This window comes from Sinocyclocheilus rhinocerous, unplaced genomic scaffold (genome assembly GCF_001515625.1).
Source record: "Sinocyclocheilus rhinocerous isolate Xijiao unplaced genomic scaffold, SAMN03320098_v1.1 scaffold1476, whole genome shotgun sequence".
NCBI classification, from domain to species: Eukaryota; Metazoa; Chordata; class Actinopteri; order Cypriniformes; family Cyprinidae; genus Sinocyclocheilus; species Sinocyclocheilus rhinocerous.
In genome coordinates, this window is record NW_015659224.1 from 639,487 (window position 1) to 657,863 (window position 18,377).

At 36.1% G+C, this 18,377-nt stretch overlaps 2 protein-coding genes across 3 annotated transcripts; both read right to left on the minus strand.

Moving 5' to 3' along the window:
* Positions 1 to 1,400: 1,400 nt before the first annotated feature.
* Positions 1,401 to 3,538, minus strand: LOC107723351 (tubulin beta-4B chain). Its single transcript, XM_016531923.1, has 4 exons — positions 3,348 to 3,538; positions 2,893 to 3,001; positions 2,694 to 2,804; positions 1,401 to 2,606 (listed from the first exon to the last, which is right to left on the minus strand). The coding sequence occupies exons 1-4, from the start codon at positions 3,402 to 3,404 to the stop codon at positions 1,546 to 1,548; spliced, it is 1,338 nt and encodes a 445-aa protein (XP_016387409.1). The 5' UTR covers positions 3,405 to 3,538; the 3' UTR covers positions 1,401 to 1,545.
* Positions 3,539 to 8,016: 4,478 nt separating this feature from the next.
* glipr2 (GLI pathogenesis-related 2) lies at positions 8,017 to 14,006 on the minus strand. Of its 2 annotated transcripts, none has more exons than XM_016531904.1 (13): positions 13,836 to 14,006; positions 12,239 to 12,265; positions 11,776 to 11,985; positions 11,377 to 11,454; positions 11,110 to 11,292; positions 10,903 to 11,025; positions 10,368 to 10,577; positions 10,116 to 10,193; positions 9,855 to 10,037; positions 9,538 to 9,660; positions 8,693 to 8,911; positions 8,522 to 8,599; positions 8,017 to 8,302 (listed from the first exon to the last, which is right to left on the minus strand). In XM_016531904.1, exons 2-13 carry the CDS (start codon positions 12,243 to 12,245, stop codon positions 8,142 to 8,144), a joined length of 1,653 nt encoding a protein of 550 aa, XP_016387390.1. In that variant the 5' UTR covers positions 12,246 to 12,265; positions 13,836 to 14,006; the 3' UTR covers positions 8,017 to 8,141. The 2 variants fall into 2 exon arrangements, with proteins under 2 accessions (XP_016387390.1, XP_016387389.1); XM_016531903.1 differs by having other exon boundaries at positions 10,368 to 10,580.
* Between the last annotated feature and the right edge of the window lie 4,371 nt (positions 14,007 to 18,377).

Genomic DNA, 18,377 nt, shown 5'->3' on the forward strand with positions numbered 1-18,377 from the left:
ACTGTATATTTTAGCAAAGCTCAATAAATCTCATCTGAGACTAAGAAAGGTGTGGAAGCGACTCAGCAGAGTGACAACACTCTTATGCAAAATTGTATGTAGCGTTTCATACGTTGTTGTCTCTTGAACAGAGAGAATGTGTAACCTACTAAATTGAATAAGTTGTGTAAATGTGGTTCACATACCCTTCCAGTTTAAAGACAGAACATCTCGACATAAATCATGGTTTAAAAGATCACAGGATTTGATCTGGGAATTAGTTACACCTCATGAGCGACCTTTTTAGTAACTTTCTATCGCCATCTGCTGGCGAGAACAGAAAATCGACACAATATAAGAGCAGTGGTATTTTACATTTAAGTGGTATGTTGCTGGATGTAATAACTGAAATTTAAAATACCAGCAGTGATAAAAAACATTAATATTTTTGCATTAACTATTTCTAATATTTGCAGTCTGAAACTTTTCATATTCATCTTTGTAGCTCCAGCAAAGCATGACACTACTAGCAATGCAAAGGTCATGGGGTTTGACTCCCAGAAAATGCATTAACTGAAAAAAATAAAATAAATCATGAATGCAATATAATTCATTTTGGATAAAAGCATCTGCCAAAAGAATATACTGAATGTAAGTTTTAAAAAAATTTATATAATCTCAATAGTTTATATGGATCTCATTATAACAGGCTATAGGGCTATAATACGTTTATACAATGTGATTTAATATTCTTGGCTTACTCACTGCATATTGACCTTAAAAATGCTTCTCTAAAGATTTCTTAACTATCTTCAGCATTATAGATAATATACAATGTAGATTATTATACATTTTATAGACTTTTAAACAAGACAAAATGGTAAATTTTCCATTTCATTAAATTTGAAAAAAAAAAAAAAACTATTGTACCAGTGTTGTATCTGTGTGTGAAATCTCATTTTGAATGCTAGTTGGTGGTCTTGCGTCATTGAATGATCTGCACACTGATGAAAGTATTAAAATGGGATGTTTTTAATTTTTTTAATTAAAGAATCCACTAATCTTACAAAATTTTTTTATATTGCTATACAAAGAACAAATGGTATAATACAAGGAAAAAAAAGCCAAAGACAAGACCCTCAACAGAATGCTGTCAAATTTAGAGCTTTAATTAGACATTTGTTAACATTGATAGCTTTTAGCTGCTTGTGAAAGTAAGAGAACAGAAAAAGACAACAAAGAACAATTGGCGGTCTTGCGTCATTGAATGATCTGCACACTGATGCAAGTATTAAAATGGGATGTTTTTAATTTTTTTAATTAAAGAATCCACTAATACAAATTTTTTTTATATTGCTATACAAAGAACAAATGGTATAATACAAGGAAAAAAAAGCCAAAGACAAGACCCTCAACAGAATGCTGTCAAATTTAGAGCTTTAATTAGACATTTGTTAACATTGATAGCTTTTAGCTGCTTGTGAAAGTAAGAGAACAGAAAAAGACAACAAAGAACAAGGAAACTGAACAGAACAACAGTGAACAAGAACTTTAGCATTCAACCCTTTACGCCAGCTCCTCCTCTCCCTCTTCTTCGAATTCTCCCTCCTCTTCGGCAGTGGCATCTTGGTACTGCTGGTACTCAGACACCAAGTCATTCATGTTGCTCTCGGCCTCTGTGAACTCCATCTCATCCATCCCCTCACCCGTGTACCAATGCAGGAAGGCCTTGCGCCTGAACATAGCAGTGAACTGCTCGGAGATGCGCTTGAACAGCTCCTGGATGGCAGTGCTGTTGCCGATGAAAGTGGCTGCCATTTTGAGACCTCGAGGCGGGATGTCGCACACAGCGGTCTTGACGTTGTTGGGAATCCACTCCACAAAATAGCTGCTGTTCTTGTTCTGGACATTCAGCATTTGCTCATCCACTTCCTTCATGGACATGCGGCCTCGGAAAACAGCAGCAACGGTGAGATAGCGGCCGTGGCGGGGGTCACAAGCAGCCATCATGTTCTTGGCATCGAACATCTGCTGGGTGAGCTCGGGCACCGTAAGAGCCCGGTATTGCTGGCTCCCCCTGCTGGTGAGAGGGGCGAAGCCTGGCATGAAGAAATGCAGACGGGGGAAAGGTACCATGTTGACAGCCAGCTTGCGCAGATCAGCGTTGAGCTGACCGGGGAAGCGCAGACAGGTGGTGACCCCGCTCATTGTGGCAGACACGAGGTGGTTGAGATCACCGTAGGTGGGAGTAGTGAGTTTGAGCGTACGGAAGCAAATGTCATACAGCGCCTCGTTGTCGATGCAATACGTTTCATCTGTGTTCTCCACCAGTTGATGGACGGACAGCGTGGCGTTGTAAGGCTCCACAACAGTGTCTGAGACTTTGGGTGAGGGCACCACGCTGAAGGTGTTCATGATGCGGTCTGGGTACTCCTCACGGATTTTGCTGATGAGGAGCGTGCCCATGCCTGACCCAGTGCCGCCTCCAAGGGAGTGTGTGAGCTGGAAGCCTTGCAGGCAATCACAGCTTTCCGCTTCCTTACGGACCACATCGAGAACGGAGTCTACAAGCTCAGCGCCTTCTGTGTAGTGACCCTTGGCCCAGTTGTTTCCAGCACCACTCTGACCTATGTTTGAAGAAGTCCAGATCATACCAGGCTCATATTGCTCTAGAATTTACCATTCAATTAAATTACATATTAAACCAGACTTACCAAAGACAAAGTTATCCGGTCGGAAGACCTGCCCAAATGGTCCAGATCTCACTGAATCCATGGTTCCAGGCTCCAGGTCCACAAGAACAGCACGGGGTACATACTTTCCACCTTTTACAGAAAACAGACATTTCCAAACTTAAAAAAGACCTTATTTGCAAGGTATTTGTGTTTTATTATACTGCAAATGCAAACTGACCAGTGGCTTCGTTGTAGTACACATTAATCCGCTCCAACTGCAGATCACTGTCTCCATGGTAAGTTCCCGTCGGGTCAATTCCGTGCTCATCACTAATCACCTCCCAAAACTGAAGGAAAAGGAGTCAATATTAACGTAAAATTATCACTTTGTTTAAAAGTAATATCGAAAATACGTTTAAATAACGTCTTTTTGCACTGTTGTCATGGCAACTCGCCAAGTTACCGTACACACAAGTTTACAGAAAAATAAAACCAAACTATGGACATCTATGACGAGTCAGATCGCTAGTTACACTTACTAATATGTAATTTTCCTCAAGAAAAAGCACATGTAAATATAACTAGTCAACTGAAATTGGTTATTTAAAAATAATACCTACACAACATACAACTATGCCCCTGGAGACCAGGCTTTTTTGGGCTGATATCGTAATCAATACCCTTATCACTCACTTTGGCACCGATTTGGTTTCCACATTGACCAGCTTGCAGGTGAACAATTTCCCTCATGTTGAATTGCTACGGGAAAAAAAGCACTTTTTGTTCAAAAACAAATGTAACGTTACTGAACTCTCTTCCACCGCGCGTCGACTAAACTGCAACGCACAGCAACGGTTTCCAGTTTTAAATAATGCCAGCTTTCGCATTCAAACACAGGTGGATGTACGAGACGTCAATCATTCTTTGTCCGCTTTGGATTGGTTGAGGTGCACGCGCTCTCATGACTCTTTTGCTTTTGATTGGATTAGAGATGTTTTAATCTGTTGTCAATGGTTACAGCGCCGCGAGATCACCCAGAAACCGTTTTGTATTGGTAACCAGATACGCATATAGAACAGCTTTTATTATTGAATAGACCTCACTATTTTCTCATTGAGAATCATGTTACCAAGCACCACCTTCAGCAAACAGTGCATGGCATGTTTGGACTTGTTGAGTATAATTGTGTTGGTACATTACATTGAATGCGTTCTGCACAGGAGTTTCTAGCACTTGACAGTATTTAATTTTCAAATAAATTACCATAAAGAGAAAGCATTTGAACATTGATTACATGCATACTTAGGTTTCGAGGCAGATATTCTTTTATAAAAATGTTTTACCATTTATTCCGGGTATGTTTGCATTGCTGTTCTGAACAACAATATTATTAATCATTAAAAATAATATTAAAAACTGTAATCAATTTGACATTTGCTTATTTTTAAGTTCAGGCATGCCAGCTCAAATGGCAATGATAAAAAGGTAATTAATCGAAGGAAGCTGCATTTGCTGGTATTTGAAATTTACATGTAAAGCATCAGTGATATGTCATGGCTGGGGGAGTTGCTTGTAAAGACACACACTTGAAAAACTCAAATGTGAAAAATCAAATTACTTATTAAACATCCGTGGCTGACATTTAGAAACCAAAAGGGTTCATTTTCCTTTTCAGACTGTTATAGTAGTGCATATTGTTGAGCTTGTTCATGGAAATAATAACTATTTGTATGCTTCATTTTATGGACTTTTTTGTAATTTTGTGTGATATCCAGTGTAAATTCTGAGTCATGCAGTTAACAGTTGAGAATCATGCAGGACTCCAAATACCTCTTTATTTCCAATTCATGTTTGCCTCATGTCTCCCGATTTCATTAGAAAACATAACTTTTTTACAAAGTGGTGATTTTGTATGATTTCAAACAATGTAATTTGAATGGAAATGTACGATTTTTAGGAGAAAAAAAACATAAGCCTGAATGTCCACCTCTAAAGCTTAGGTCACAGAAACCCTAAATTACCCACAGATTTGCAAAAATTTTAAATAGTAACAAATATGCCATGATAGTGTGTTGCCTTCTGAAAATAAGTCATCTTCTTGACACTCACCTTTTCAAGTGTTTTTTTTTTCCTTTTGTTTTCTGTAGGCCTAGTGCAAGCAACATTGTAGCCCACATCTCAACATTGTTTAAGATGTTTGTGCTTTTCAAAGAGAGCTCACAAAAAATGTGTACGTGCTGGAATAGGTTTTTGTATTTTCTGAATAAGATTAAACTAGTTGACCCATTCTGATAGATCTGATATGATCTATAGCTGTTGATGAAAATAACTGAATGAGAGCATGAGAAAATAGTTATAGTACCCTGTGGCTTTGAAATTAATATCTTTGACCCTGTTTCAGCACCTTTATTTAATTTGACACAAACTTATCAATATAGACCGGCACAGACAGAAACACACACATATTCACAAATATACACACAAATGCTAAAAAACATAATTACTCAAAAAGTACTTAAATAGTTAATTATTTCTTGCTGATGCAAGATTTCTCAAATTTCTAATAGAGCTAGGTATTTGGGAAGGCCTAAATTGTAGCACTGAGCACAAGTGGGATGCGTGGCATCGATTCATTATTTATGAGTATCACAGGTGTCATACATCCTTAGAGGGGATTCAGTTCATGCATGCTATGACAGAAGTACACGTAGGCTAAGCAAGCACAAAACAAAATAGGATTAATGACGAAGGCAGAATGAATTTCCACAGCAGGATGTATTGTTGCATTATGCCGGTTGTTGCTGGTAGTTGATGTACAACATTCAACATACTTTGTAATAATCAAGTCTACTTATCAGCATTTTGTCAGACCACAAAAAAGGCCAAAAGCATGTTTTAGACCAAGGGATCCAAAATTTTATGACATGTAAGAGGATAGTTTAAACCTTCATACATAACACTGATTAAATACTGTTTTAGTTGTCAAAACTACGTGACTATGTAAGTGCAAAAGAGCAATGCTATCAACTATTAAACATGATACCCTCAAACCAACTGTTCCAAAGTTTGGGGTCAGTAAGATTTTTTATTTGTTTTAAATTAAATTAATGCTTTTTTCTTCTGCAAGCATGCATTAAATTAAATTGATCAAAAGGGACAGTGAAGACATTTTGACTGCAAAAGATTTCTGTTTCAAATGAATGCTGTTCTTTTGAGCTCTATTCATCAAAGAATCCAGAAAATGGTTTTCTTTCAATATTCAACTTTGATAATAATAAGGAAAAATTTATTGAGCAGCTAGAATGATTTCTGAAGGATCAGGTGATATTGAAGACTGGAGTAATGGCTGAAAAAACAGCTTTGCCATCTCAGGAATGAATTAAATATTAAAATATATTCAAACAGAAAACCATTGTTTTAAATTGTAATAATATTTCACAATATTACTGTACTATGTTTTTGATCAAATAAATAAAGACTTAGTGAGCACAGAAGATATTAAAAAACATTAACAATTCTTACCAACCCCAAGCTTTTAGTGTATTTTCAAGATATTAAGTGTTAATGTTTGTTTTTTGTATTAATGCATGTCCTCTGCTCAATATTCAGCAGCACTCATCGAAACTAGGACACTGATGTGTGAATGAGGTACCCCCTCAGGGATGGGGAAAGTCTGAACTTGAGAGACTATGTATACTGTATGTGTGTGTGTGTGTGTGTGTGCGCGCGCGTTTTTGTGACATATGAGGACACAAATTTGTATAATGACATGGGTATGACATAGGTATTACAAGGAGAAGGTGACTTATGAGGACATTACCCCATGTCCCCATTTTTCAAAACGCTTATAAATCATACAGAGTGAGCTTTTTTGAGAAAGTAAAAATGCAGAAAGTTTCCTGTAAGGGGTAGGTTTAGGTGTAGGGTTGGTGTAGGGCGATAGAAAATACAGTTTGTACAGTATAAAAACCATTATGCCTATGGAATGTCCCCACAATTCACAAAAACAAACCTGTGTGTGTATGTGTGTGTGTAAGTAAGGCAAAACTATGCACTGTATTATTGATTAACACTCAAGGTGTAACAACACTGGCAGCAGCTGCTTTGCGCGCGCGCACGCACACACACACACACACACTTCTTTTTGACCAGGAAAAAAAAAATCTGGACAGAAACTTTGAATTGGCAAAGTGGGACATCATGCACACTCACTGTAGCTTATGACCTGAAACTTTATGATTTCACCTTCTTTAGTTTAGTTTAATTTGACACATAATATATTTTAGGCTTGTTTTCCACACACTCTGGTTTACAGGTCTTTTTTTTTATCAAGGCTTTACCCTGTTTTCATTTCCCACCTGTTGCTGGTGATCCCTATGAGGAAAGCTAACCTAGCTGGAAAACATTCTTCACTATCCAAAGCCACAACAAAAACAGCTCTATAGAAACAGCAGTACTGCTATAGAAACTCTCCACACACAGAGGCCTACTTTCAGACTCAGTTAATTTTTTTTGTTTGCTCTCCAACATACACATAAACACAAGAAAAACTTTTTGTTCATTCTATGTTCATTTCCTTGTTCTATTGAAGTTAGAACAGACCTAAAACACATTCAAGTCAAAATTATATTAACAAATGCATGGGTCTGAAAACATCCTCAGTGCCTTCCTTGGATATTGTCACTTGACACTCTTTTGCATACTCCTATTTTAAAATGCAATGCTCCTATAATAGTTTTAAAATCAAAATGTGATCTTAATTTATATTACCGATGAGGCAGTTTTTACGTGTTTCTTTTTGGCCAACAGGCACCACATTTCTACAAAAACCTCATCCCCAGTAAAGGTATATACATTTCAGTTTATCAAAGGAGTTTTTGACCTTTATGTTATTCAGGGTGAGTGTTCATGAAGGAAGGCATGTAAAAATGAATATAAGAGCATCTCATGTTTCACCCGCAACACAATGTGATGAGATGCTCACGCAACATGACACTTTGTCATTTCTGTTTTGCATTCCCACCCAAGCTCTCTAGGGCTGTGCAAGATAAGTGTTCACATCTAGATGCATATGTCGATGTGCACATTTATGGATGTGTGTGTGTTTGGGAAAGAGATAAAAGAATACACAGACAGAACATTTGCATTCGTATCATGTCTTATTCAGTCAAAAATATATTTTGAAATTTTATTAGAATTGATCATCTTTCTATACATAAGTCTCTTTAAGGCTCTTTCTGTACATTATAAGTCACAGTAAAGAAAGGAATACCACCTCAGCAAAGAATAAGAATCAGAAGAAAGCAATAAAAAAGCATGAAAAATAAAACAAGCATACTGTCAAAGGGGCAGTTGTGAGTTTTTGAATATGCAATATATTCAGACGATTAACTTCCTGTTAACATGCGAATAACATCTTGGATCATTTAAAAAAAAATTGCATTAGTAAAATGCATCAGACCTACTTAAAGTTTCTTATTCAGCAGATCACCTCCCAGCAGGTTTGACATTATCCTCGAAGTAGCCAGGGTTGGTAATGTTGCCAGGAGGTTTGTAAAAGGCCACAGTGATAAATTTGCCCTTTCCATCTGATGCTAGGCCGACCCCAACCTGCTCTGTAGACCTCCAGATCATCTGGGTGAAGTTACCTATGCACATATAAAACTGTTTTTCTGACTCACATTTTCATTTATGGATTGTAATGTGATATAACTTTAACTATAATTTGATTGTATTGCCTTTGATATGTAAATTAACATGACCATTTCTTAAATATGTGCTCAATATTTGCCCTTTTATTTTATAGATTTAACTGTTTTAAGCTCTAAGCTCAGCTGATAAACTGATATGAGTGCAAAAAAGCCTACCAGTTCCATTCTGAAAGCCAGGGTTTGCAAAGTTGTACTTTACATTTTCCTTGTACCATGATTCAGCAACCTCTTTTCCTAGAGTTAAAAAAAGTATCAGTTGCTCTATGAACATTGTAATTATAATGTGCTACAATTAAATAGGCTCATTTGGGGGAATAATCAATTTACCTGTTGGAGGCACCATGGTGGACGTCCACTTGTATGACATAGTCTCTCCATAACCTTTGCTGCTGTTCTTTAGGGCATTAATGCTAATCAGATGTGCTGCCCAATCCTGAGCCTCTTTACTGAGGACGGAGCACAGTGACAGAGGCCGTGCTCCATGTTGCCGTCTGTAATCATTTTGAGCTTCAAGGAGAGACTGACGAAACTGGGACAAGTTCTCACCTTCATCACAGGAAAAGAAAGAACTGTGAATCATTGTGAGTGGAAAAAAAGGCTTGGGACTTTCTTACTTCACTTTTTACATTATTTCAAATAATTCTGTGCACATACTGCCCATACATCAAATATAGTGCTGTTTTCCAGAAAGCAGTCTTTGTGGGAGCTCAACTTCTCAAACTAATGACCAATTACTGGTAACTAACTACTATAGCTACTAATTAAAATCCCGAATAGTTTTTGAATAAGGACATATTATTGGCAAAGACCAATTAAAATTTCTTTTTTTTTGTTGACAGAAAGCACTTATTCTGCATTTATTTGGTTGATGTCTGTTTTTTCGGAAACCAATTTCTGCCACATACAAAGTCATGCTTTGGTAATAAAGAGTTAAAGCTATAAGATAAAATCAAAATTGTGACAAAAAAAATCAGTTATGAGGTTTAAAAAGTTATGACAAGTCTAAACAAAAATCTCATAATGACTTCTAATCTCATAATTTTATTCCCACTTTTTGTCATCATTTTGACTTCATACTTATGACTTTTTACTTCATAATTCTGATTTATCAAAGCATGCTTTTTTCTGATATGGTCGAAAAAAGCTTCCATAGTCTCTGTTTGAGTGCTTACCTTCTGAACTGCTGCTCTGTGGACACTGACTCTTACGTGGAGCTGGTCCAGAACTGTGAGGCGATGAAGGCAATTGGTTTGACTTGATGCTGAGAGCAGCAAGTGCTTGTCCAACTCTGTCAGCTGAACACCAAATAAATATGTTTAAAACTGTGAATATTGTACAATAAGGGTCTAATCAGTTATATATATATATATAAATGAGTATACAATATGAAATGTATGAATATGAATATAACAAAATGTATATAGTCACACTTTCAGTCTACATTTTATTCAGTATTACATCCATGCACATACAGTCATACCAAACTCACCAGACGGGGTGGGTTTGAAGTCTGCTTTGGAGCCTGCTGGTAGGACGTTTCTTTCAAAATATCCAGCATTGCTGATGTTTCCTGCTGGGAGGTACTGACCCACTACAAAAGTTGTGTTCCCATCAGTGGCCAGTCCAACCCCCACCTCGTTCGTGTCCTTCCACACCACCTGTGTGAAGTGACCTGGAGAAACCAACAGATGTCAGAACAGAGACTAGAGCAAATGTCTAACCACCACAGAGTGTTTACAGATGGATTTACCTGTTTTGGAAGTGAATCCAGGCCGGCTGAAGTTGTAGTCTTTAATTTCGCTGTACCAACTTTCCACTGCCTCACGTCCTGTATAAATTACAAACATAAAATGTTGAAAACATGCAAATAAGATCATAAAACACCAATGGCAATTAACTAGATCATAACCCAAGCTCCGGTTATGTCTAAGACGGCTGACTGAAAAGTGAGCAAGTGAAACATTAGCAAATGTTACAGATACAGTTGCTACTAAATTCTGACCTGTGAGTTTTTTGTTAGCTGAGCTCCAAGCATAATACACATTCTCTCCATACTCTCCATTACTATGCATGAGGGTCCTGATTGACAGCAGGTGTTCGGCCCACTCCTGTGCAGAGCGGCACAGGTTTTTGTTTATGGTGAGGGGTGGCGCTCCATGCTGTTTGCGATATGCATTGTGAGTCTCCAGGAACTCAGCTTCAAAGTTGCTGTCTGCTACAGACAAACATAAAGAGTTATTTGATGTGCACAAAGCACATCCCATGCTGACTGAAACAATAAAGACAATTTTTCATTCTAATATCCTGTCTCATGTGTTTTTTTAAATGTATTGTGGTGCACATGCTTCATTTCAGAAGCCATAAAGCATCAGTACAAAGAATGGACTATCATATTTCATTTACATTAAGCCTAGATAAATATGATGAAAGGTCAGTTTTAACCACAGTCCATGCTTGTATTTGTGTAAAGAAGATGATTCCACCAGAAAAAAGTGCTGAAATCATTTACATGAAACAAATAACCTTACCCAACTTACCCTTTAAGCCACTTTGCACTTGATGCTCTCCTCGACCCCCTGGTGGTGCTATTTCAGTACTGCGAGGAGCTGAAGGCACTTTGTTTGAATGAGTGCCACCATGCACTTGCCCCACTTTGTCAGCTGAATGTTGCCAGATATATCAAATATTTACTATACAGTAATGAAAATACTATGAAATAGCTTTTAGTTTGAAAGTTTACTCACTTGTGCCAGTGGACTTTGAATCTACTTTGGCACCTGCCGGTAAGACATTTTCTTCAAAATAACCCGCATTTGTGATGTTTCCTGCTGGGAGGTACTGACCCACCACAAATGTTGTGTTCCCATCAGTGGCCAGTCCAACCCCCACCTCCTTAGTGTCCTTCCACACCACCTGTGTGAAGTGACCTGGAGAAACCACTAAGAGTCAGTGTTGTAAAAGAGACTAGTGCAATCTCTTAGCCACACCAGAATGTTTAAAGGTGGATTCACCTGTTTTGGAGCTAAATCCTGGCCTGCTGAAGTTGTAATCTTTAATTTCACTGTACCAGCTTTCCACTGCTTCATGCCCTGAAGAGAGTGGAGACAAAAGGTAGGCTTTGTAATTGTTTCTAAAACAATGGATTTGTTCACTTCACAGTGTGCAATACAAATTACGTTTATTAAAACAAAACACAAATGTTTTATATATCTCCAGTGTAATGTCTTGTTATTAAGCTAAAACATTTCTGACACCTGCATAATGGCTTCTAATTCTAATGCATTCAACTTTCAACAAAGCAGTTTAACTGGAAATGACTGATCAGATCAAATTACTGATAACATTTGTCCTTGATTTGCCTCTTAGAAGAATTTGACTTTATTGACTGGTTTTTCAAGTAGAAAGCTAACCTGTGAGTTTTTTGGTAGCTGAACTCCAAGCATAATACAGATTTTCCCCGTAGTCCTTGTTGCTGTGTTTGAGGGTCCTGATTGACAGCAGATGCTCCGCCCATGCCTGTGCGGTGCGGCACAGGTTTTTGTTTATGGTGAGGGGCGGCGCTCCATGCTGTTTGCGATATGCATTGTGAGTCTGTAGGAACTCGGCTTCAAAGTTGTTGCCTGGTACAGAAGAGCACAGAGTTTAAAGCTATATATTGTATAAAGGTTTATTTCAATTACTCTTAGGTAATATTCAGTATAAGCTTTGGGTGAGTTTAGATAAATGAAATGTTAAAACTAATACTTAAAACTGGATGAATGCTATAAAATATTAATAATAAAACAATTAAGCAAGCAAACAATAAATAAATAAATAAACCATACATGCATAAAAAGGAGGAAAACCAAGAGTAAAAAAGTTGTCTAGACTCACCCGCCATGCATAAAGCTATGTGACGGACTGCAAAACAAACACAATAACATGACAGTTACATAAACCACAGTGATCATTTTCAAAGAATCTAACGTCACAACAGAATATCTGAACCACTCCCATTGTGTCTGTGGGAAGGAGGAGAGCAACAGACAGGTTGAAATGGTAGCATGTTGGTCTTCTAGAATATTGAAACATGCATTAAACAAAACGTGCTGGCACAGTTAAATGTTTTCATTAAATGGAGTAAATAGAAGTCTACTTTGTTCACTTTGCAAACCACTGTAGTGAGTTAGACACTGATATTTCATAAAATTTAATGTTTTAAAAAACCGAGAAACATCATGTTCTCACAGTGGAGCAATCACAAGGTCATCAATTTTCCATTTCTGTCATATATATATATTAGTAACACTTTATTTACGGTGTCCTTGTTGCATGTAACATGGACTTACTATTATATAATATAATAACAATAAAGTATAATAACAATAAATTATGCATAATTACATGCAAGTAGCCCTAAGCCAAATCCTAACCCTAACCATATAGTAAGTACAATAATTACACTGTAACAATGACACCTTAAAATATGGTGTAACCATATATATATATTTTACATATAGATTGATTTGCCTTGCAGATGTTTTCTTGAAAAGTAACTATTGCATACTTGTCAAGGAATAAGTGCTTACTTTGACAAATGTGTCAGCGGATAGCATGCAACTAAAGTGCTCAGGCTAAACCTAAATGGCAACAGAATGTTGTCCTCTTTATTTAGTAGACTGGAGATGTTTCTCTCGCTTATACTTATCATACATACTGGCAGATGCATTCATATTTTTTTTAAATTTTACAGAATACTTCTGTTGGCTCCCTGTGACCCTAGGAGACAGTCAGGTATGTGGACCAGTTTGTTTTCTCATTTGACTGAATTTAACCTTTAGCTACACTGAGGGTTTACGCATGAAAATGTTTCATTTCTGTTTTTTTTTCATGAGTAGGTGTCCACATGTGTGCTTGTGTACATGTGACAGGAAACTTAGGAAACTGATCTAGTGCTGCATAGTCAGTCAGTGAAAGAGCAAAATGCAAGACTCTTGTGATATTAAACTTCTTGCAGGACAGCAACACTTAACAACTGCAGGATATGATATGGGTTGTCATTTGCATGTAGTCAGACGGCATTAAAATGAAGTGAAACTGAAAACCTACAAACCACACTTAACAACTTGCCTTAAAGCAATGTGCATGTTTGTATTTGTCTGTTTTAATATGTTCTTAAGTCTAGTTTGTGATTTTGCATGGACTGCAGATTGGCAGAAAAGCATTACTGCGACAAACACAGTTGGTGTCAGAGACCAAAATGCTTGAGACTGCTTGTCTGCTGAAGGGTCTCCAAATGTTCTTTACAATTCAAATAACATAAATGTTGTATGAACGAAAGCTAGGTGCTTGTTTCCTCTATTGTGCTTAAAGCATCAGCGGTGCACTTGATGTATGGATTTTTAATTAGTGCCACAGTAGGCAATATACAATAGTCTTACTAGTAATCACATTGACATAGCTCACAGACAGTCTTAAAATGCATACATACCTGTCCTGTAGTCTCCTTGAGGCAGGAATTTGTCTTTCTTTGAACACTGTCTGTTTTTCTCTCTCTCTCTTCTTCCCTGTATCTTGCTGACTAGCTGTGAAATCTATGAACTATATATCTGTCAAGTGATGCAACGCCCTCTAAACCAGGAAAGAGCACTCTGACGACATACAAACCCACATTTTCAGGTTAACTGGCCTCTGAAAACACCCACACAAACATACACACACACACACACACACACACACACACACTACATTACTCTTTATTAGTTTGTCATCATTACAAACTAATTTTGATGCTGTTAAGAACAGAAGAACAAAGTTCTAACTTATTCAATCATGTGATATTTAATTTCTTCAGTTCAAGTTCACTCCTGCCATCTTTTCTCTTTAAGTGTTGTCCTTGAACACTTGCATGCTACGATAGCACTTCCTCTCTATATGCGGTTGTTTTCACTGACTTTTTCCCTCTTTTTGACACCAAAAATGAGTAAGCATTATAATGCAGAGCACAATTTATTTTTTAGAAAGGTCATAAAAATTCTTAAACCATTAAAAACAATTCTTAAACCATTTAAAATGTAGCCTACTTAAAAATGAGAATTAATATATTTCCACAAACCATATGTGTGCTGTGCTTTGGTGCAGTGGGATGTGCATGCACTCATAACATAGAGTACTACAGCATGTTGAAGTCTTAGGTACGTTAGATGCTTAACAAAAACATTTATTTCAAAGTTTTTTTATATCCTTTTTATATATTTTGCAGATAGGTTGTTCTAGGCATCTCAGATGAGTTTCCACACTTCTTTTATGGATTTAGGCATGTTAATTGCACAACCCAGTCTCATTGAAAAAACATGCCTCTACCAACATTTTGGCAAAACTACAAAAAAAAAAAAACATACTTGTACATTTATACAATTCATTGCGGTTTTCAGTTGAAATGAACACTAGACAGTAAAACGCCAACATCTTTTTTTCTTTTTCATGCAAATTATGATTATGTGGCAGATTATTAATTAACGAACACTGACTTCTGCGTGGTTACTTGCACAATACTGTTATGTTGGCAAAGTCACGCTTGTCTGTTTCAGAGAAAATTTAACACGCTTCTTAGCATCAGTCACTAGACAATTCATTTGAAAACTACTGCGAAATGTGCAAGAAGCAAAGTAATATCATTAAAATATAATTTTTGAGAAAAAGGTGCCAGAGGAACATGTTTTTCATGAGCCTGGCTGGCTTCATCTGATCCTGACTTGATAATGTTGAGATCAGATATCTGTTTCAATCATACCTTCTGTTGTAGGACCAGAAAAAATTATCTGAATTATTACAAATTTTGTAAAAAGATATTTCCTACTTGCACACTAAAGTAAAAAGCATAAATAACCACCTTAATTTAAAAAAAAACTTTTTGTTAAGCATAACGCAGCGTCTCCGTAGTAAAAGCTGTTGGACTCTTAAGATTTGAATCTGGCCTGGGTTGTGTCCCATTTCTGTTTGACCTGTTGCCTGTTATGTTGAAAGCTTATTTTCATAGTGTGTTGATTCAGACTAGGAAAGAAGAAGTTACAAATTTTTAAATGTTTATTTTATTGCACTTTATCTATTTGTTTCTATGGCTTTCAATTAGAAACTTAGGCAGTTTTCTAAAAATGAGTAATCAATGTTCAGATTTCTGTTCTGGAAATTTATGCATATGAGGTAATTGCACAGATTCAATTAAATGTAGAATTGTAATTAAATGTATTTCAATTAAATGGGCTCAAATTTAAAGAAAAGTGATATTAAAACATAAAATATAATAACATTATAAAATATATTTATACAATTTTAAAATATTTTATATCAATATTCAATATATTAAAAATATGTAAGAAATGATTAATGTAGCATCTACATTCTATATATGTGGCATTGTGACCACTAGTGGGCAGAACAAACATATTGTTGCATGAAGAGTCTCAACAGGAAACTGATTTCATCTGACCTCTAACCAGTTTTGTAGCATTTTCTTGAGGCTTTATTTTGGATTTGCCAAGCTGGTCCCATAAATCTGAACAAAGTCTAATGCCTCTAATTTGTGCAAAAATATGCCTGGTACAGCTCTGACTGCTATGACTTTTGACGTGACATGTAGGCCAAGTAGGTAACCCATACTCAGAATTTGTCCTCTGCATTTAACCCATCCAAGTGCATCAGCCACTAAAAATCATCTTGAGACCAGATGCAAAAATGTTCTGAGAAACAGTCCAGCACCATTTGTTTGTGGATGCCATGTGGTTCCATATTCTGTATCTAATGCAAAGAAATATATACATTTTACATGGCTTAAGTGTTAAAAGTTAGATACTCTTTGAGACAACTGTAGAGGGTCATTTAGCTGTTTGCCAACTATTCTACACTGTGTGGAGACGTGCTGATATCGTGTTTGGTCTCGTTCTGTATCGCGTATCTTGTCAGTGTCTGCGCTTGCTTGGCCATTTGTTGCGGAGAAAATAAGGAAAGTGTGTCCAGCTGAATTAATTTAGTATTTTAGTTTTTCATTTATGTTAAGTTTAGAGATTTTGTTGTATGCATTTGTCATTTTTATTTAATCTCTTTATTTTTAAAATGTGTATAGGTAGTATTTATAAAGTTTTAGCTTTTAGTTTTGGATCTGTGTTTAGTTATTTTAATACTACAATTGATTGCTTCATGTTGTCCTCATTTGTAAGTCGCTTTGGATAAAAGCGTCTAATAAATGACTAAATAAATAAAATAAATAAATAAATAAAATCATCGAAGAATAGCATTGCCATCAAACAGAAGTCTATAAAGTGCTTTCAAAAGCTGAATCTTTACCTGAAATACATAGCATTTCTTCCAAATAATTAATTGTAAATCCATTTTTGTTCTGGGCCTCCTTGTACCTTCAGTATGTTCTCTTGCACATTTTCCATGTCTCTCACTCTCACGCACACACACTCTAATGAATGCTGAATGTCAGTAATGTCACTTTAGGGTCATATGTCAACTTCCGATGGGAGAAAAAATTTCATATTTTCCAGTCTTGTGCTATGGTAATTTGATGCAAGGCACTAAAAAAAGTCACAAATGACTAGAAATCTGACAGGCCAAGTCATTTAAATGAGTCAAATTAGCATTAAATGCTGGCTCACTGAATTAACACTTGCACCTGAAACCCTAATTACAGTAGATATTCCTGAAACTGATATTGAAAATCATGCGGTGGTACGTTGTCAATACAGTGTGTATGAGGTTTATAAAACAGTTGCTTTCTGATAGTCGTTTTCATTTTAATTAGGGTGTAACACCTTGGGATATCATTTATTTCTTGTAATAAATGATTTATTTTTTGTCTTTTTTATTTTAATAGAAAAATCAAACAAAAGCTATCTTAAAACGCTCTCATTTTGTGCTTATTTTGTACTCATTTTGTAATCCGTAATATGATCCGAACCGTGAGTTTTGTGATCCGTTGCACCACTAGTTTTTATGCCTAAGTATGAGTTTAATAAGTATGCAAAACATGTTACAGATATTGCAAATTAAATACACATGCAGATTTTTTGCATTTAATGAACAGATCCATGTTTTTAATCCATATTAACTGAACAGTTTACAGTTACATTAACTGTAGTTACCAGTATTGGAAATATTGCAGGCTTAGATACAGTACAGTGGTGTGCGGTGGTGTTTTAAAATGAGGAGGCAGTTTTATATATAAATATATATTTATATATAAATATTACATAAAAAAGAGAACAAATATAATTCTATTTTGTATTTTATTAATATATATATATTTTTTTTTTTATACTAATTATACATTTCATAGTGTTTTTATGCATTTTTATATTTATTCCAAAATAATAACTAAAGGCAGTAACAATTTGAACAATATTCTGGAAACAGTTTACAATAAGGTTTCATTAGTTAACATTAGTTAACTACTTTAGTTAACATGAACTAAGAATAAACAATAGCCTACTTCTACATCATTTATTAATCTTAGTTAATATTAATTTCATCATTTACTAATGCATTATTCATGCATTATAATCAAAGTTGTGTTTGTTAACAGTTTATGCACTGTGAACTAACATGAACAATGAACAACTGTATTTGTATTAACTAATGTAAACAAAGCTTAATAAATACTGTAATAAATGTTCATTGTTTGTTCATGTTAGTTAACTCATTAAAATTAGTCAACAACGCAATCATTTTCTTCATTCGGACCGAGAGCACGCACGAAAAAAAGAGGCGGGATTTATCACACGAACCAATCACATCCAACCTTAACCGATCATATCCAATTATAGCGCGATGGAGACATTGCCTCCTCTCACGTGACTTTCCCCCCGTTCATTTCAATGAGCCTCCAGAAAATTCATGGCACGTTAAGGGGTCTCTGTAGAAAGTCAATGGACCGAAGGGAGGCAAGCCTCCGCTATAACTTTACCTGCGGGTGTCGCTGTTGGACAGTGTTACTTTATAAAAACGAGTGACTTTTAGACTTTTAATATCA